The sequence below is a fragment of the Phacochoerus africanus genome, chromosome 4, assembly GCF_016906955.1.
Source record: "Phacochoerus africanus isolate WHEZ1 chromosome 4, ROS_Pafr_v1, whole genome shotgun sequence".
Lineage (NCBI taxonomy): Eukaryota > Metazoa > Chordata > Mammalia > Artiodactyla > Suidae > Phacochoerus > Phacochoerus africanus.
This window is the reverse complement of record NC_062547.1, coordinates 120007070-120025820: the sequence shown is the minus strand read 5'-3', so window position 1 is coordinate 120025820 and position 18751 is coordinate 120007070. Positions and strand designations below refer to the sequence as shown.

Genomic DNA, 18751 nt, shown 5'->3' with positions numbered 1-18751 from the left:
TGACTCTACCACTTATTAGTTGCATACCCTTCAACAGCTACTTGACCTCTCTGTCACCTTATCTGTAAACTAGAGACAGAAAGAAACAGTATGGGTACCTCATTATAGATACATCATAGAGTTATCACAGGAATTAAATAAATTCATGTAAAGTACATAGCACAGTATCTAACAGGTTTTTTAAACAAAAATTCTTTTGATTAAATATATAATTATACTATTTTATTTTCATTCCTTTTTAAGATTTCATTTAAATGTATTTATGATTTTAGAAACATCCTATCATTATTTACTAATGTTTCATTTTGGAAAGATGGACACCTCATGTACCAATTTTGAAGAATTATAGAAATTACTTTCCCTGAGCAAACAAAACCAGAAGCCACAACTGATTGAAAAACTAGCACCAAATATCATCACTTCTACTATTATCCTTTGTGTTATTAGATACCATTTATTAAAACTCCATTTTGATGCTAGACTTATAGTATCTAATTAAAAAATTTTTTATTAAAGTATGGTTGATTTACAATGTTGTGCTAATTTCAACTGTACAGAAAAATGACTCAGTTTAGACATATATACCATATATATTCATTTCCATATTCTTTCCCATTTCTGTTTATTACAGGATATTGAGTACACTCTCTGTGCTATACAGTAGGACCTTGTGGTTTATCCATAACGTTTGCATCTGCTAGTCCCAAACTCCCAATTCAACCCTCCTCTGGACCTTCTCTCCTGATGGTATTTAATTTAATTCTTACATTAACCTTTGTTACAGCTGAGAGAATAAACCAGCTTACTCAAGACACATCGGCTAACATGGCAAATCAATGACTCAAACCTAAATCTGAGTGATCTAAGTCTAATATTTTTCTTTCTCCTACTAACAATAATTAATGAAATTGAGAAAGTCTTAATCTACAAAAATTCAATGAAAGGTCAACAAGGCAACTAGATGATAAAATAAAATTACTTTATAATAGCTAATAGGTACAACGTGCAGGAAAGAAAAGTGTTCAGAAAGAAAGGCTATGTCCAGGGAACAGAGATTCATTAATATATGTTTCAGCAGTTGAAAGTTCTCTATTCTTTTTAAAACAAATTCTCATGTGCTGATAGAAGTGTAGCAACTCCACCACCCCCACTTTGCTCAGGTTTTCTTGAGGGTTCATCCCTAAGTACATGGCACTACTGCCTTTCAAAACATCCCAGAACACACGCACTAGATTGCAGGACACCACAGATTTCAGTACTACTGAAACAGCTACCAAGTGTAGAGCCATCAACATATGAGCAGCCTACAAATCTGAGTCGTACACAGGAAATTCTAAGAATGTCGTATGTCAATTTAAGAGCTAAGGACTAGGATGCAAATTTGTGCTTAAAGTAAAAATAATTCCTATGAAAGCAAATTCAGATCCAAAAGAAGACAGAAAATACAAATGAAGGGCCTGTGAGATAAATCCTTAATAAATGCCTAAAGACTGTATTCTCAATGAGGTACTATAATACATTACATAGAAATTCAAAGAGATAAGCAGGATGGGAATAACAATTAATAATTGGGAGGCTACTCCAATATTACCTAGGTCATGGTGTCCAAAATAAGGTATGTCTCACGAGGAAGGGAAATTTAGAAGATGAACACGTCCAATGACAAAAAAATTCATGTTCAAGAAATGAAAAAAAAATTAATGGAGTTTCCACTGTGGCTCAGCAGTAACGAACCCACCCAGTATTCACGAGGACTACAATCCCTGGCCCCACTCAGTCGGTTAAGAATTTGGCATTGCCGTGACCTGTAGTGTAGGTTGCAGATATGGCTCGGATCTGATATTGCTGTGGCTGTGGCCCAGGCCAGCAGCTACAGCTCTGACTGGACCCCTAGCCTGGGAACTTTCATATGCCACAGTCCTAAAAAGACAAAAGAATTGAGAAAATTTCTGGCAGACTTAATACAAGAAAGATGATAAAAGCTCTGCTTTTAGCTTAGCCAACTCATATGGTTGACATACTCCAATATTTTGTTTTATAAATTTTACTTAAAACAGATTTTTTTGGAAATAAAAGGTTAAAAATATGCTTATAATACAACTCATCTACTAAACTGCTTTGATGTTCACCTAAATAAGAGTTCAATGAGATTTCACTCTTTTTATGAATTTTTGTGGGCATTTAAGTGCTTAAAAAGTGGCAAATACCACATTAACAATGTATTTTTGCCTTAAAGATATACATAGGTATATGCCCTATCTACTCAAGGACATAACTTCTTCTGGACATAGACCATAACTTCTAAAATTCATTTTTATTTTTTAAAATCACAATATAAGCCATAAAGAAAACTTAAATATAAGAAGTCTCTACTACTCTCTGCTTCTATGATTAGGTCCTTCTATCCAAAGAAAATCACAATTAATTATATCTTACACACCATTCCAGAAATCTTGTTATGCATATACTTGATATATGCATATATCTAACATACACAAGTAAGATCATATGTATACATTATTCCCACAGTCCTACAAGAAAATGACTTGAAAGTTAGAGGCAAGAGAAAATGAGCATATGAATTAATTAATAAAAGATCCTAGAGCCACATATATGTACACTAATCATCAATGAAACTGCTGGTAAGAGCAAAGAAAAATACAAAATTAAAACGGTGAATCAACCTTACAAAATTTTCTCAGGTCAGTCTCCCAAAGCAACAGAAATAAAAGCAAAAATAAACCAATGGGACCTAACCAAACTGACAAGCTTTTACACAGCAAAGGAAACCAAAAAGACAACTTACAGAATGGGAGAAAATAGTGTCAAATGATGCAACTGACAAGGGCTTAATCTCTAGAACATACAAGCAACTTATACAACTCAACAACAAAAAAGCCAGCAACCCAACTGAAAAAAATGGGCAAAAGAACTGAACAGACATTTCTCCAAGGAAGATATACAGATGGCCAACAAGCACATGAAAAAATGCTCAACATCCCTGATTATTACAGAAATCCAAATCGAAACTATCATGAGATACCACCTCACCCCAGTCAGAATGGCTATCACTAATAAGTCCACAAATAACAAATGCTGGAGGGGGTGTGGAGAAAAGGGAACCGTCCTACACTGTTGGTGGGAATGTACAACTACTATGGAGAACAGTTTGGAGATACTTTAGAAAAATAAAAATAGAACTACCATATGACCCAGCAACCCCACTCTTGGGCATATACCTGGACAAAACTTTCCTTAAAAAAGACATATGCACCCACATGTTCATTGCAGCACTATTCACAATAGCCAAGATATGGAAACAACCCAAATGTCCATCGACAGATGATTGGATTAGGAAGATGTGGTATATATACACAATGGAATACTACTCAGCCATAAAAAAATAATGCCATTTGCAGCAACATGGATGGAACTAGAGACTCTCACACTAAGGGAAGTAAGTGAAAAAGAGAAAGACAAATACCATATGATATCACTTATGTCTAGAATCTAACATACAGCACAAATGAACCTTTCTACAGAAAAGAAAATCATGGACATGGAGAATAGACTTGTGGTTGCTGAAGGGGAGGGGGAGGGGGGGTAGTGGGATGGACTGGGAGTTTGGGATTAATAGATGCAAACTATTGCTATTGGAATGGATTAGCAATGAGATCCTGCTGTGTAGCACTGAGAACTATGTCTAGTCACTTATGATGGAGCATGATTATGTGAGAAAAAAGAATGTATACACATATGTGTAACTGGGTCACCATGCTGTACACTAGGAAAAAAATTGTATTGAGGAAATAACAATTTAAAAAAGTAAAAAAAAAAAGTATTAATTACTATACACCTAAAATGAGAGAAATCTACAGATTATTTAGAAATATAGGTAGGTTATTAAAGGAAAAATGGGTGGGACAGAACAATATCTATACCATAGTCCTACTGAGGTATACCAAAAATAAAAATTATACACATACACATACTTGGTTATACCCAAAAAACTCTGGAAAGTCAAACAAATACTTTAAAATTTTTTCTTTAAGAGAAGTTTTAGGTTCACAACAAAATTAAGAGGAAAGTACAGAGTACACAGACTTTCCCATACACACAGCCTATCCAGAGAGGTAAATTTTTTACAACTAATGAACTTATACTGACACAACATAATCACCCAAAGTCATAGTCTATCTCAGGGTTCTCTTTTGGAACTGCACATTCTATGAGTTTTGACAAATATGATAACTATCTATCATTACAGTATCACACAAGGTACCCTAAATATCAATGCTCCATTTATTTGTCTACCCTCTCCCTCCCCAACCCTGGCAACCACTAATCTTTTCAGTGTCTGTATAGTTTAGAATGTCATATAGTTGGAATCATAAAGCACACAGCATTTTCTCTTTTCTTGGCTGTGCACATGGCATGTGGAAGTTCTGGGGCTGGGGACTGAACTCACCACAGCAGTGGCCCAAGCTGCTGCAGTAACAATAGCAGATCCTTAAACCCTCTGCACCACAAGGGAATTCCAGTACATAGCCTTTTCTGATTGCACTTCGTAACATGCAATTCAAGGTTCCTCAATGTCTTTTCATAGTTTGAGAGTTCACTTATTTTTAGCACTGAATAAAATTCCACTGACTGGATATAACACAATGTATTTACCCAGTTAACTACTGAAGGACATCCTGGTTGTTTTCGAGTTTTGACAACTATGCAAAGAGCTGCTATAAACATCCATGTGCAGGCATTTGTATGGACATTAAGTTTTCAACTCTTTTGGGTAAACATCAAGGTGCATGACTGCTGGATTCTAGGTAAAGAGTATATTTAGTTTTTTAAGAAAATGCCAACTGTCTTCCAAAGTGAATATACCACGTTTCATTCCTATCAGAAATGAATGAGAATTCCTACTGTTTCTCACCTTAACCAGCATTTGTTGTTTCAGTGTTCAGGATTTTGGCCATTCCAAAAGGTGCACAATGTGCTGTAAATATTTTTTAGTAGATAGTGGTTACCTAAAGAATGAGACTGGAGGGTTCCCATCGTGGCACAGCAGAAATGATTCTGACTAGGAAGCATGCGGTTGCAGGTTCAATCCCTGGACTCGCTCGGTGGGTTAAGGATCTGGTGTTGCCGTGGGCTATGTTGTAGGTCGGAGACGTGGCTGGGATCTGGCATTTCTGTGGCTCTGGAAGAGGCCGGTGGCAACAGCTTTGATTCGACCCCTAGCCTGGGAACCTCCATATGCCACAGGTGTGTCCCCAAAAAGACAAAAGACAAAAATAAACAAATAAATAAATAAAATTTCTAAAAAAAACAAGAAGAATGAGACTGGAGGACTGGGGGGAAAGGGAGATTTAGAGTTCATTTTATGGGGGTTTTTTTGGTTTATTTGTTTTGAAAAACTTTTAAAATGAGCACATAATGCTTTTAAAAAAAGTAAATAAAAGGCTTGCTAAAACTAAAACAGAGACCATTCAGAGGAACAATACTAAAGGCAATGGCCATATACATATTTAAGTTATTAAGAGGTAGCTCAGGAGTTCCCACTGTGACTCAGTGGGTTAAGTGCCCAACATAGTCTCTGCTAGGATTCAGGTTCAATCCCTGGCCTAAGTAGGTTAGGGATCCAATGTTGCTGTGGCTGTGGCACAGGCCTGTACCTGCAGCTCAATTCGACCTCTAGCCTGGGAACTTCCATATGCCGCCAGGTGTGGCTATTAAAAAAAAAAAAGAAAAAGAAAAACAAACAAAAAAAGAAGTAGCCCAAAGATGTTGAATATTTGCTGGTAATAAGAAAAGACAGGCATGCTACTTTTTACATGTATTTTAAACAATAAGAAGTCTTTTTATGTGTCAATGCAGAACCTAAGATTTTGCTTAAAACTATTTTAATATAGTAAGTTCCCATTGTGGCTCAGTGGTAAAGAGTTCGACTAGTATCCATGAGGATGCAGGTTCAATCCCTGGCCTCGCTCAGTGGGTTAAGGATCCAGCATTGCCATGAGCTGTGGTGTAGGTCAAAAACACAGCTCAGATCTGGTGTTGCTGAGGCTGTGGCATAGGCCAGCACCTGCAGCTCCAATTCGACCCTGAGCCTGGGAACTTCCATATGCTGCAGTTGTGGCCCTGAAAGAAAAAAACAAACAAAACAACTACTTTAACATATAAGATTAAGTGGTCTCTATATTATTATTTATAAAATATTAAAATGCACATTGTGGGACTCTAATAAATATTAAATATATTTTTTCTTCAAAATCATTTATCGCAACCATCTCAAAAGTTCAAAAGTTAAAATAATATGGCGTTTTTCTGTACTTAACAGTTTCACTATTCCTACCAGGAAACCATATTTATTAAATATTTATATATATATTCTTTACACAACCCTGAAAAGTATTAAGCACTCAATCAATATTTTGTAAAATGTGTTTGGCCTCATCTGCAGAAGAATATGGAAGTTCCCCAGGCCAAGGATTGAATCCAAGCCCCAGCTGCAACTCATGCCACAGCTGCAGCAACACTGGATCCTTAGGCCACTGCACCACTGTTAGAACTCCTTAACAGGAGTTTTTAAAGTCAGGGAAGGCAAAGCAGAGCTATAAGTCTACTCTAAAAATTACAACACTATAAGATATGATTTTTTATTATTAAGATAGAATACCCAATTATGATGAAATTATACATTATATAAAATATGTTAGAAAATTTCTATTTACATACTTTCGTGGGTCATACTGTTACTAATTTGATAATAAAATGTTTTATATATATTTACCGATAAAAATTTAAACATTGTACCTATAGTAATCTATTCATATCTATATTTATAAATCTAAATGGTCTCAATAAATCTCACTTCACATTTTAGTATTTCTTCAAATCTAAGCTACAACTGAGGATTGAAAAAATCATCACTTTACATACCACTGAAAAGGAAAAATCCTGGCAATTAAATTATGACAAGCTATAGAATTGTAAATGAATCCTGATCTCAAATATGCTAAAATGTGAAAGAAAATCCGCATTTTAGAATCAATAAGACATGCATATTTTCTTGCCATGCTTTAGCTCCAGAGGTATTTATAAACAAAAGTTTTAATGAAAAAAATTAAATAAGAAAACAAATGTCTTTGGGTTTTACTGGATTCATTAGCAACATTAAAAAAAAAAAAAAAAAGATTAGCCTCAGAAATATACCCTCACAGAATTTAATTAAATTTAAAAATACATTAAACTCTTGTATAATAATTCTCCAACTGAATAGCTGAAATATCAAAGTGTTATATAAATCAAAATGTTCACTTGATAATGTCATTAGCCTGAAGAAAGTGTTTGCTAATGACATAATCAATTCTACAGTTATCTAGTTAATATTACGTTGAGACTGATTCAGTTGTGCAGGATCTGCTGCAACCCCCAAACAAACTACCGTTTTTTTTGTTTTTTTTTTTTCCTTTTTACAGTGCAACTGTTGCATATGTAGGTTCCCAGGCCAGGGTTCAAATCAGAGCTGCAGCTAGGGCCCATGCCACAGCCCCAGCAACGGCTGGGTCTGAGCCACATCACAGCCTGTGGCAAAGCTGGACCCTTAAAATAAAATAACTTTAGAATGAATATTCCTGACTTATGTGTTATTATTGACTTGTATTTTAATGCTATGCATGTTTTCTTAATTTTAATTTCATAAGTACTTTAACAGTCAATGTTCTTTTACCCTCACTCACAGATTTACTTCTATCTTTGCTCTTCTTCCCTCTTCAATTCACTCCTTCTCATATCTCAGATTTTTTTCTGTGTAAACTACCCTCTTAAGAGGGTAGTCCAAAAGCTCGTTGGTTGCAAATTCTCTCATTATTTCTCTAACAATGTGTTTATTTCACCCACAGTCTTAACAATATTTTTGCTAATTTTAGAATTACAGTTTCGCTGTTACTTTCTTTCAGCATATTGTCTTCTAGCTTCTGTATTGTGTTGAAAAATCAATTCCCAAATCTGATCATTGCTCTTATAAAAATAATGTCTTTTACTTCTGGATGATTTTAAGAGCTCTTTCTCTGCTATTCAACTTTACTGTCATTAGTCTATATATGGATTTCTTTTTATTTATTCTGTTTGTGATTCTTTATCTGTGGACTGGCTTCTTCCATTAATTCTGGAAAATTCTCAGCATATTCAATACCTATATCATTTCCACTAAAAGGAATCAGGGCTCCTAGATGGAATGACTGATAACATGTCTAGAGCAGGAAATAAACAAAATGAATCTGGAACATCTAGTTTTATCAGAACAAAGACACTATCAAAGTCCATGAGGGGGAGAGGGGTCATGTCAAAAGAACTGAGAAGACAACCTGAAGTGGTTCCCAATGGCCAAAGACAGGGCAATGTGAGCATCAAAAAGAATGATATCTGCAGTGGATTAAAACAAAAATGAATTAATTATGTTAAAATTCATATGTCACAGGGCACTAAAAGAAATTCAATGATCACTTTGAGTGGGTACTAGGGAAAGAAATGCCATGAAAGCTGGTGTATAGAAGGAAATATTCTAGAATTTATTCTGTCTTTCCTATATACACTGTATCATTTTAAACCCATCGTCTGTCTTTTAATGGAATGTTTCACTCAATTCACGCTTAGTGTACTGAATAATACATCTATTTTAAATTATTTCCTATTTCTCCCCTAAGTTGGTTGGTTTGATCAAATTTTTTTATATCATTTCCCCTTCTTTTAAATGAGAGATTCTATTGCTTATAATTTTTATTAATGAAAACTATCTTTCCTTGCTCTTTTAATCAAACAAATATGACTTTATTATTAATAATAAAATATCAAATCTTTTTTTTTAACCACTGAGATGGCTTATTTTCCTACTAAAATGCTCTGAGTATTCCCTATTCTCCTTTCCCCCAGTTGAATAAAAGCCTTTTAAAATGCATGTTAAATATTTCAAATTCTCTTATCTTTTCCTTTATTTTTTTCTCTTAATCTTTCAATTATATGCTTTGAGATTATTTCCTGCATTTACCTTCTATATGTAATGCAAACCTCAACTGTGACTATTCTGTTTTTTTAAACTCTACAGTTTGAAAACACATTTTTAAGTCCCAGGAAGACCTCTTCAAATTGGATCTTCTTAAGTACTTATTACCATTTTAAAATTTCAAGTTTTCATTAAACTTCTCCAGAAGTTTTTTTCATGGAGCATATGTCCTGATTGTTTGGCCTGCTCCTCACCTCTCTTGTTGACATGATATTCTTTTTCTTCTTTGGCTCACTGGTACTTAGGTCTCATTGCTGAGATACACTTAATGGTTAGACTTCTTCAGTTGGTGAAAGGAAAAGGAGTCGCTCATTCTGTGCCCTGTGGTTTAAGGACAGGCTGTCAAGGCCCTTAAGAAGCACTGGGCTAGAGGAAACCACTCTGCCCTTAATTCTTCATTCTCCTAGCCTGGGGGATAGGATAGATACTGAGACCTCCAATCACATCTCCCTTGCTCTGATCATTTGTGCGATTGGAGGCTGAAGGGAGGAGTGAAGAGAGCACATTCATAGCTGTCAGTGTCATACATCCTCCAAATCAAGCTCTTCATAAATCTTCAGCTTTCTCATCTTTGCCCTGGGATTTGATACTGTATTGCAGTGGCAGTAACAAGTTGGGGATGCCCAACTAAGGCCACAGTGCTGAGGAAAGGGGCAGGCAACACAGTTGAGCAAATAAGCAGACCTTGCCAGCAGTAAACCCACAATGGCCATGTGGTAGAAGTTAGAAATAAACCAAGTTACTTTTATTTTAAGTGATTACCACAGAATGACTTAGCTGTAACAGAGTCTGACTCCACTTCTGATGTCTGACTGCTGAGATTTTAAGCCCCATTACTCTCCCTTCCTCTCTGCCCACGTCCAGGCAGGTTGATAATAAAGTCCAGGTTCTCCTTTGCGATGGTGAGAAGTTCAAACTATGGAAGACCTGGCCTGCATGCGGAAACCCTCACTCCAGCCCCACCTTCCCACCACATGAAACCCTAAGATAGTGCATATTCCTTGCTCTCCCCCAAAAAGCTTATTATGTGAGTGATACACCTTTTCACATCAGATCCTCTTGGTGTATACATGGTATCTTCAGTCTCTACATCCAAACCAATTTTGGGTAGAAGTTGCTGTCCACTACATTAGGGCGACTACAAATATCAGCCTATGCGGTGGATACAGAAATTAGGACTTAAAGGTTTGTTATGAGAAATTCACTACAATCACAATAAAAGAAAAGATACTGACTTAGGGGTTGGGCAGAAAGCCACATGGGATCCATTGTATTGGAAAGCTAGAAAGTTAGTGATGAATGTTTTCAGTGGAAAAACATTTGGCAAAACTTTTACATGCGATACTTTAAGAAGCACCACAAAAACGCTTCCCTCTCTGACATAAAAATCAGTGATTTCCCAGATACTTGCAGGTTTGTCACCATGGATCCCAGAGGGATGGCATGTGGGACATGATAAACATACTGCCTGAATTAGAAATACTTTGATATGAGTTACTGCAGCACAAACTAGCCCATCCTGACTGATAACAAAAGGGTATTCTTTTTTTTTTTTTTCCCCCACTGTACAGCAAAGGGGTCAGGTTATCCTTACATGTATACATTACAATTACATTTTTCCCCCAGCCTTTCTTCTGTTGCAACGTGAGTATCTAGACAAAGTTCTCAATGCTATTCAGCAGGATCTCCTTGTAAATCTATTCTAAGTTGTGTCTGATAAGCCCAAGCTCCTGATCCCTCCCACTCCCTCCCCCTCCCATCAGGCAGCCACAAGTCTCTTCTCCAAGTCCATGATTTTCTTTTCTGAGGAGATGTTCATTTGTGCTGGATATTAGATTCCAGTTATAAGTGATATCATATGGTATTTGTCTTTGTCTTTCTGGCTCATTTCACTCAGTATGAGATTCTCTAGCTCCATCCATGTTGCTGCAAATGACATTCTGTCATTCTTTTTTATGGCTGAGTAGTATTCCATTATGTATATATACCACTTCTTCCGAATCCAATCATCTGTTGATGGACATTTGGGTTGTTTCCATGTCTTGGCTATTGTGAATAGTGCTGCAATGAACATGCGGGTGCACGTGTCTCTTTTAAGTAGAGTTTTGTCCGGATAGATGCCCAAGAGTGGGATTGCGGGGTCATATGGAAGTTCTATGTATAGATTTCTAAGGTATCTCCAAACTGTTCTCCATAGTGGCTGTACCAGTTTACATTCCCACCAACAGTGTAGGAGGGTTCCCTTTTCTCCACACCCCCTCCAGCACTTGTTATTTGTGGATTTATTAATGATGGCCATTCTGACTGGTGTGAGATGATATCTCATGGTAGTTTTGATTTGCATTTCTCTTATAATTAGCGATGTTGAGCATTTTTTCATGTGTTTGTTGGCCATCTGTATATCACAAAAGGGTATTCTTAACAACGTCCCTCCTTCCTTCCTCTATCCAAGTGTTATCTAACAGCACACAAAGGATTGTGTATGAAACTCTCTATATTTGCCCCCAAGAGAAAATGAGCTGAGCTAGTTAGGAGATCCCTGACTGCTGGGTGGTCCAGGGCCGCTTGAAGCTGAAAACAAGCCTACTTTCATAGAAGGGCTGAAAACAAGACTTGTATTGTTTTAGGTAGAGATGTAGGGGCAGGAAATGTCTATTTGACTGGTCTCTAACTCCTGTTACACTGAAGATTTTCTCTCACTGCACTGAAAAAAAATTAAAACAAGAGCTTAGGCCAGAAAGAAGAGACACAGCTAATTTTGGCAGGTTCTAAAATAGTGATACACTGTTGTGTGAAATGAACAGGCTATACACACACTACATATATGATCTTATTTTTGGTTTTTTTAAAAGACATAGTTGTTTCTGTACTCATTGGCGCGAAAACATTTTAGAAATAGACATACTCTAAAAAGTTAACACTCATGTTAATTAAACAAGGAGGCCATTAGAGTGAGGTGGCTCTAATACATCAGCAGTCTACATCAGCCAAGTAAAACCTATGCCTGAAACGCCTCAAGGTTAAGAAAGCAAAACCTAAGATCAATCAATCACAAACAGTCAATTTGGCTTTCCCAAATAAAGCACCTGCTTAAGCAAAAGCCAATCCGATAATTTCCTTGCTTTGCTTCTGCCTCTTTTCTATAAAAGGCTTTCTTTCCCCTGCTCCTGTTGGTAGACTGCTCTTAACCACTTCCAGTTTGGTGCTTCCCAATTTAAATCAATTTTCGCTCAAATAAACTTTTAAAAATTTTAATGTACCTCAGTTTATCTTTTAATACTAGGCAGTCTCAGAAATTGAGATGGCTTCTATTTACTTTCCTCTTATCTGCATTTTCTAATTTTTCTAAAATGAATGTATATTAATGTAAAACAGAAGTTTTAAAAACATTGTGTATTGGAGCTCCCACTGTGGCACAGTGGGTTAAGAACCTGACTGCAGTGGCTCATGGAGGTGTGGACTCAATTCCCAGCCCAGCTCAGTGGGTTAAAATATCTGGCATTGACCCAGCTATGGCTTGGATTCAATCTCTGACCCAGGAGCTTACATATGACCTAGTTGAGGCCATAAAACAAACAAAAAAAACACTGTGTGTCATGTATGTAAGTTTTGTATGTATGGAACTTAATTTGCCTGTTACAGAAAATTTTTATTGTTTAGTACAAAGGTGATAAATTTACTTGCAACATCTTACAACAGAATCCTCAACTTTTTCATAAAATTGCTAGAAGTATCATATAAGCTAATGATCTTTTGAGCAGTTATTCTAAAAATAGAACTTTAAACTTTAACCATGTACCAAAAGAAACTTATAAATACTCTGAACACTATTACCTAAAAATAACAGGAGTCTCTGTTAGTGTGATAACAGAAGATGGATAACAATTGAGAAAAGCAGTAGAAAACTAAAAAAAATTCTCTCAAAAACACCACCTTTGGGGTTTCCCTTGTGGCTCAGAAGATTAAGAACCTGACTAGTATTCATGAGGATGCAGGTTTAATCCCTGGCCTCATTCAGTGGGTTAAGGATCTGGCACTACCAAAAGCTGTAGTATAGGTCGGGGACATGGCCTGGATCCAGCATTGCTGTAGCTGTGGTGTAGGCCAGTAGGTTCCGATTTGAACCCTAGCCTGGGAACCTCCATATGCCATAGGTGCAGCCCTAGAAATACAAAAAAACAAACCATCAAAAGCCAAGTTTAAGTTCTCTATCCAAAATGAGTCAATATATGAAATTAAGTCACTTGGTAAATGAGAAATACAATCTAAAGGATTGGCTATATCCTTGCACTATATTTTGATTGTGGTAGTGGTTATGTAACTACATGCATTTACCAAACCTAGTAAAATGTATGCTAAAAGCTCCTGAATTTTAATGTGTATAAATTCTAGCTCAAAAAAGCTGATTTCTTTAAAAAAAAATCACAACTTTTTGCTAAAATTTTCAGATTATTTTCATACTGTTTTATTCAGTGGCTTAACCATTCAGAACAATCTGTTACATTTTACAAATATAATAGACAAAAAAAATCTATATATAGTGTATTTCCTATACTGGCTAGAGGTCTCAGTCATTCTTCCCTTTTCTCGCCTCCTTTTAGATAAGCCTTCAAAGTCCTGTCATCTCTACTTTCTTTCATCCCTACTTCACTGCCTTAGTTCATTTCTTTTTGGACTACGGCCATAGACTTCTGATTTCCTTGTGTTTTATCTCCCACCCACCAATTCAACATTCTTAACACAGAAGAAAATTATTTTTCCTTCTAAAAAATGAACAAAGTAACAATAATGCCAATAAAAATTTGTTTTATAAAATTAAACTGCTTCAGAATAAAGCCCCAAATCCATGGCACTAAAGATACTTTACAATTAGACCTCCTGAGAGTTAACCATTGCAGCTCAGCAGTAATGAACCTGACTAGCATCCATGAGGACTCGGGTTCAAGCCCTGGCCTTGCTCAGTGGGATAAGGATCCAGCATTGCCATGAGCTGTGGGATAGGTTGCAGACATGGCTTGGATCTGGCATTGCTGTGTCTGTGGCATAGGTGGGCAGCTACAGCTCCTATCCAACCCCTAGCCTGGGAACTTCCATATGCTGCAGGTGTGGCCCCAAAAAGACAGATAATAAATAAATAAATAAATAAATAAATAAATAAATAAATAAGCCTACTGATCAATATCAAATCCTGTGCCCTTCTCAAAGAAGGCTGTATTTTATATCTCTGCCAGAAGAACCATACTCTCCTTTTCTGCCTATAAATATCACTAACCCTTTAAAAATCCAGTTTAAATTTAATTTTCTCCATTCCCACTCTCCCTGGCAGAGAGTGATGCTGCATTAACATTCTGAACATACTTGTTAATACCACTGTTTCCTCCTCTAGATGTGAAATTCCTCTAGGCCAAGGTCTGAAACTTCTTCACTAAGTACAATATACCTGGCTCATAGTAAATAAAACTTATGAACTGAATAAAGGAATAAAAACTGTGTTATTCACTGTGTTATTCACATTTTTACTTTGACAAATACAAACTAACATTTTTCTAAAATAAAAAGCTCAGAAAATATAACATAGAAACTGTACCTTATCTACATGGAAAATTAAATCCAGTTCACAGACATTTTCAAAACACTTGTCTAATGTTTCCACAAATACCTGAGAAAAAGAAAAAAAAAGGTTAAAAGTTTTTGAAAATGGGAAAAGTTCATTTAAATCTATTATCTAAAAGGCAGACAATTCTTTTTTTTTTTTTTTTCTGGACACACCTGTGGCATGTGGAAGTTCCTGGGCCAGAGACTGAATCCGAGCTGCAGCTGCAGCAATGCTGGATCCTTTAACCCACTGCATTGGGCTGGGGAACAAACCCATGCCTCCACAGTGACCCATACCGCTACAGGCAGATTCTTAACCCACTGAATGACAGCACATTTCTCTTTTTTAAATTAAAAATTGAATTAAGTGCAAAAGGAATAGACTATTCTTCATCTAAACTACTAACTACATTAATAAATGAAATACAATAAACAAAATAAACTTCTCTGAAAATTACTAAGAACTGGAAATTCTTGGCACCATTACTTACAAAAGTTCTGAAAAATACTCAAATCAGGCTCCCCACCTTCATATGAGAAAAAAGAAAGCTTATCCTAAGTATTTATCAAGATAGATGGGCAAACAGTCCAAGTCTCAACCCCATCTAATGTAGCCAATAATTTTTAGTAAGCAAATCAGTATAACTATCACTAAAAATTAAACTTATGAAAAGAACACAGACTTTGGAATAAGACTTACCTGGATTCCAATTCTGATTCAAATACCTTGTATGACCTTGTGTGGGAAAGGGTTAACTCAGTAAAGATGGGTTTCTCAAAATCTACACATCCCCCAAAATGGCCTTTGGCTAGTTCCTGGTAACTGAGCTCTTGGTCCTTGGAAAGTTCCATCTGATAAGAGTGTTTTGTATGCCTGTGGCCTTGGGCCCCACTGCACCAACATGAACAATTTATGCTAACAATGTGACTTATGATAAACAGGTTTCTTCTCTGAAGTTCTGGAGTTTAAGCAACCAAGGTCAATCACGGAGGTGAAGTGTCACATACCTTTGCGGCTGACCTCCAATAAAAATCCTGGACACCGAGGCAAGGATAAACTCTCCTAGCTCGGAACACTTTGCACATGTCATCATCACATAATACTTCTGGAGGAATTACGCACACCTGTGTGACTCTAGCAGAAAGGGACAACACCTGGAAGCTTGCGATTAGTTTCTTCCATACTTCCCCTCATGTGCCTTTGATGACTTTACTCTGTATTCTTTCAGTGCAATAAACCTTAATCATAAGCATCGCCACTTCTGAGTTCTATAAATCCTAGCAAATCACTGAGACCATCTTGGAGACCTCTGACACAAACTTTTAAAAATTAATCTCTTAAATTCCACTTTGGATAGCTGTCACTATTCTATGATCCTGTGGGACAGAGTAAAATCTAAACAGTAGGCTGCCTGCTATAATTACTCCACTCTGAGGCCAATTTACACAGATCCACACCCTAAGGCTCCTTCCTGGAATCAATGGAGGTGAATAAGACAGGTGAGACAACGTAGATATTTAACTATCTGACCATGATCAACATTGTTTTAGACCAGGGGTTGGAGAACTTTCTCTGCAAAGGGCCAGAGAATAATGATTTTAGGCTTTGTGGGCCATACAGTGTAGCACAAAAGCAACTACAGGCAATGGATAAACAAATGAGCATGGCTCTGTTCCAATAAAACTTCATTTACAAAAACAGGTAGCAGGCTGGACTTGAACTGCAGGCTTTAACTGGTTGACCTTTGACTTAGAATAAAATCACTAGGAAAAATAAAGAGATCAGTAATAACGAAGAATATACAGTTTTATACAAAATTTCATTTATGAGAAGGCATAAACAGGGCAGCCTCAAGAGGGTTCCTAGTTCATGTCAACTGTGTGGTAAGTAGAAAATAAATATTGTTGAGTATCTATCCAACTCCTAACTTTATCTATTTCTTCCCAAGGCCTTGGTGACATGGTCCATGACATAATTTTATATCTAATTCAGATTTACTTTTCTTCTTGTTAGAACAGATTCTTATTATAAGAATATAATTCGATGATGCAGCTTGAACACAGAGTAAACAATTATGAATAATAACTTCTTGAGGAAAGTAAGAATGGAAGTGAAAAAGAAAAAACTTTTCCAATGAGAAAGATGAAAATATTTTTGGAACAGTATCTGTAACTTGGAAAAAGTCTGAATACATTTATAAACTCACATTTAAATACTTCACGGGAAATACGAAGTTCCCATCATGGCTCAGCAGTTAACAAATCCGACTAGGAACCATGAGGTTGCGGGTTTGATCCCTGGCCTCGCTCAGCGGGTCAAGGATCTGGCGTTGCCATGAGCTGTGGTGTAGGTCACAGACTCAGCTCAGATCCTGAGTTGCTGTGGTTGTGGCGTAGGCTGGTGGCTACAGCTTCGATTAGACCCCTAGCCTGGGAACCTCCATATGTCAAGGGTGCGGCCCTGGAAAAGACAAAAAGACCAAAAAAAAACAAAAGTCACAGGAAATAAAGCCATTTAAGTTCTTTCCTTTGGTAAATTTTTACTTAGGTTCACTATACATACACAAAAACACACAACACTGTTGGTAGGAATGTAAACTGGTGTAGCCACTGTGGTACACAGTATTGAGGTTCCCCCAAGAACTAAAAGTAAAAGTTCCACATAACCCAGCATTTCCATGGTTATACAGCTGACAGAAACAAAAACACTGATTTGAAAAGATATATGCACCCCAATGTTCATAGAAGCATTATTTACAACTGTCAAGATATGCAAACATAAAACATAGCTCCTACTTCTATTCCAAGTCTGAAAGTAATCTATAACACACACACACACAGAGACACACATAGAGGAATACTATTCAGCCATGAAAAAGAATGAAATCTTGCCATTTGCAACAACTTGGATGAATTTGCGGGGTGTTATACTTAGTGAAATAAGTCAAAGAGAAAGACAAATACTCCATGTTATCATTAATATGTGAAATCTAAAAATAAAATGATGGAATATACAACAAAACAGAAACAGACTCACAAAGAACAAACTAGTGGTTACTACTGGGAAGGGACAAGGAAGGAGGAGGCAAGATAGAGGTGGGGGACTGAGAGGTATAAACTACTACATATCAAATAAATGAGCTACAAGAACATATTGGAGTATAACCCATAAAAATTGTGAATCACTATGTTGTACACCAGAAACTAATGTAATGTTATAAGCCAACTATATCTCAATGATAAAAAAGTATACAAATCATAACAATGTTCAGCCAGATGAATTTTCGCAAAGTAAACATATCTCTGTAACCAACCCTTAATATTTTAGAATATTACCAGTATTATAGAAGCTCCCTCATATTCCATCAGTCAGCTATCATCATCAAAGGTAAAAACTACCCTGCTTTCTAACATTAAAAATACATTCTGCCTATTTCTGAACTTCAGTTGACACCTGAACAACACGGGCTTGAACCACATGGGTTCACTTATAAGCTAATTTTTTTCAGTAAATATAGTACTATACTACCCATGGTTGGCTGAATCCAGGGATGTGGAACCCACAGACACAGGAGGCCAACGGTAAGGGACTTGTGCATCCATGGATTCTGGTCAGTGGGTCCCAGAACCAATCCCCCTGCAGACCCCAAGGAACAACAGTATGTTTAAATGGAATCATACAGTATGTAACATTTTGAGTGGTTTCTTTCATTTGTTGTTGTTTTTGTGATTCATCTATTTTATTACATAATACAATAGTTCGTTCAGTCTTGTTATACAGTATGTCATCACAGGAATATACTACAATGTATTTATCCATTTCACTGTCAACAGAAATCCAGGTTGTTTCTAATACGGAGCCATTACAATTAGTACTGCTAAGAACAATATTTTTTTTTAAAACTGCTGCATTTGTGGCATATGGAAGTTCCCAGACTAGGGATCAAACTGGAGTTGCAGGAGTTCCCATCGTGGTTCAGTGGTTAACAAACCCCACTAGTATCCTTGAGGATGAGGGTTGGATCCCTGGCCTGGCTCAGTGGGTTAAGGATCCGGCATTGCTGTGGCTGTGGCGTAGGCCATCAGCTACAG

At 36.6% G+C, this 18751-nt stretch overlaps 1 protein-coding gene across 2 annotated transcripts in view; it reads right to left on the bottom strand.

Moving 5' to 3' along the window:
- Window positions 1–18751, bottom strand: part of AP3S1 (adaptor related protein complex 3 subunit sigma 1) — a 70648-nt gene that overhangs the window by 10722 nt on the left and 41175 nt on the right. Inside the window, exon 4 of one of the 2 annotated variants that reach the window (XM_047778456.1) lies at window positions 14652–14723. The exons of the other annotated variant lie outside the window; for it this stretch is intronic. Coding sequence (XP_047634412.1) covers window positions 14652–14723 — 72 coding nt within the window. The remainder of the gene's footprint in view (window positions 1–14651; window positions 14724–18751) is intronic. 2 annotated transcript variants of the gene reach the window in all.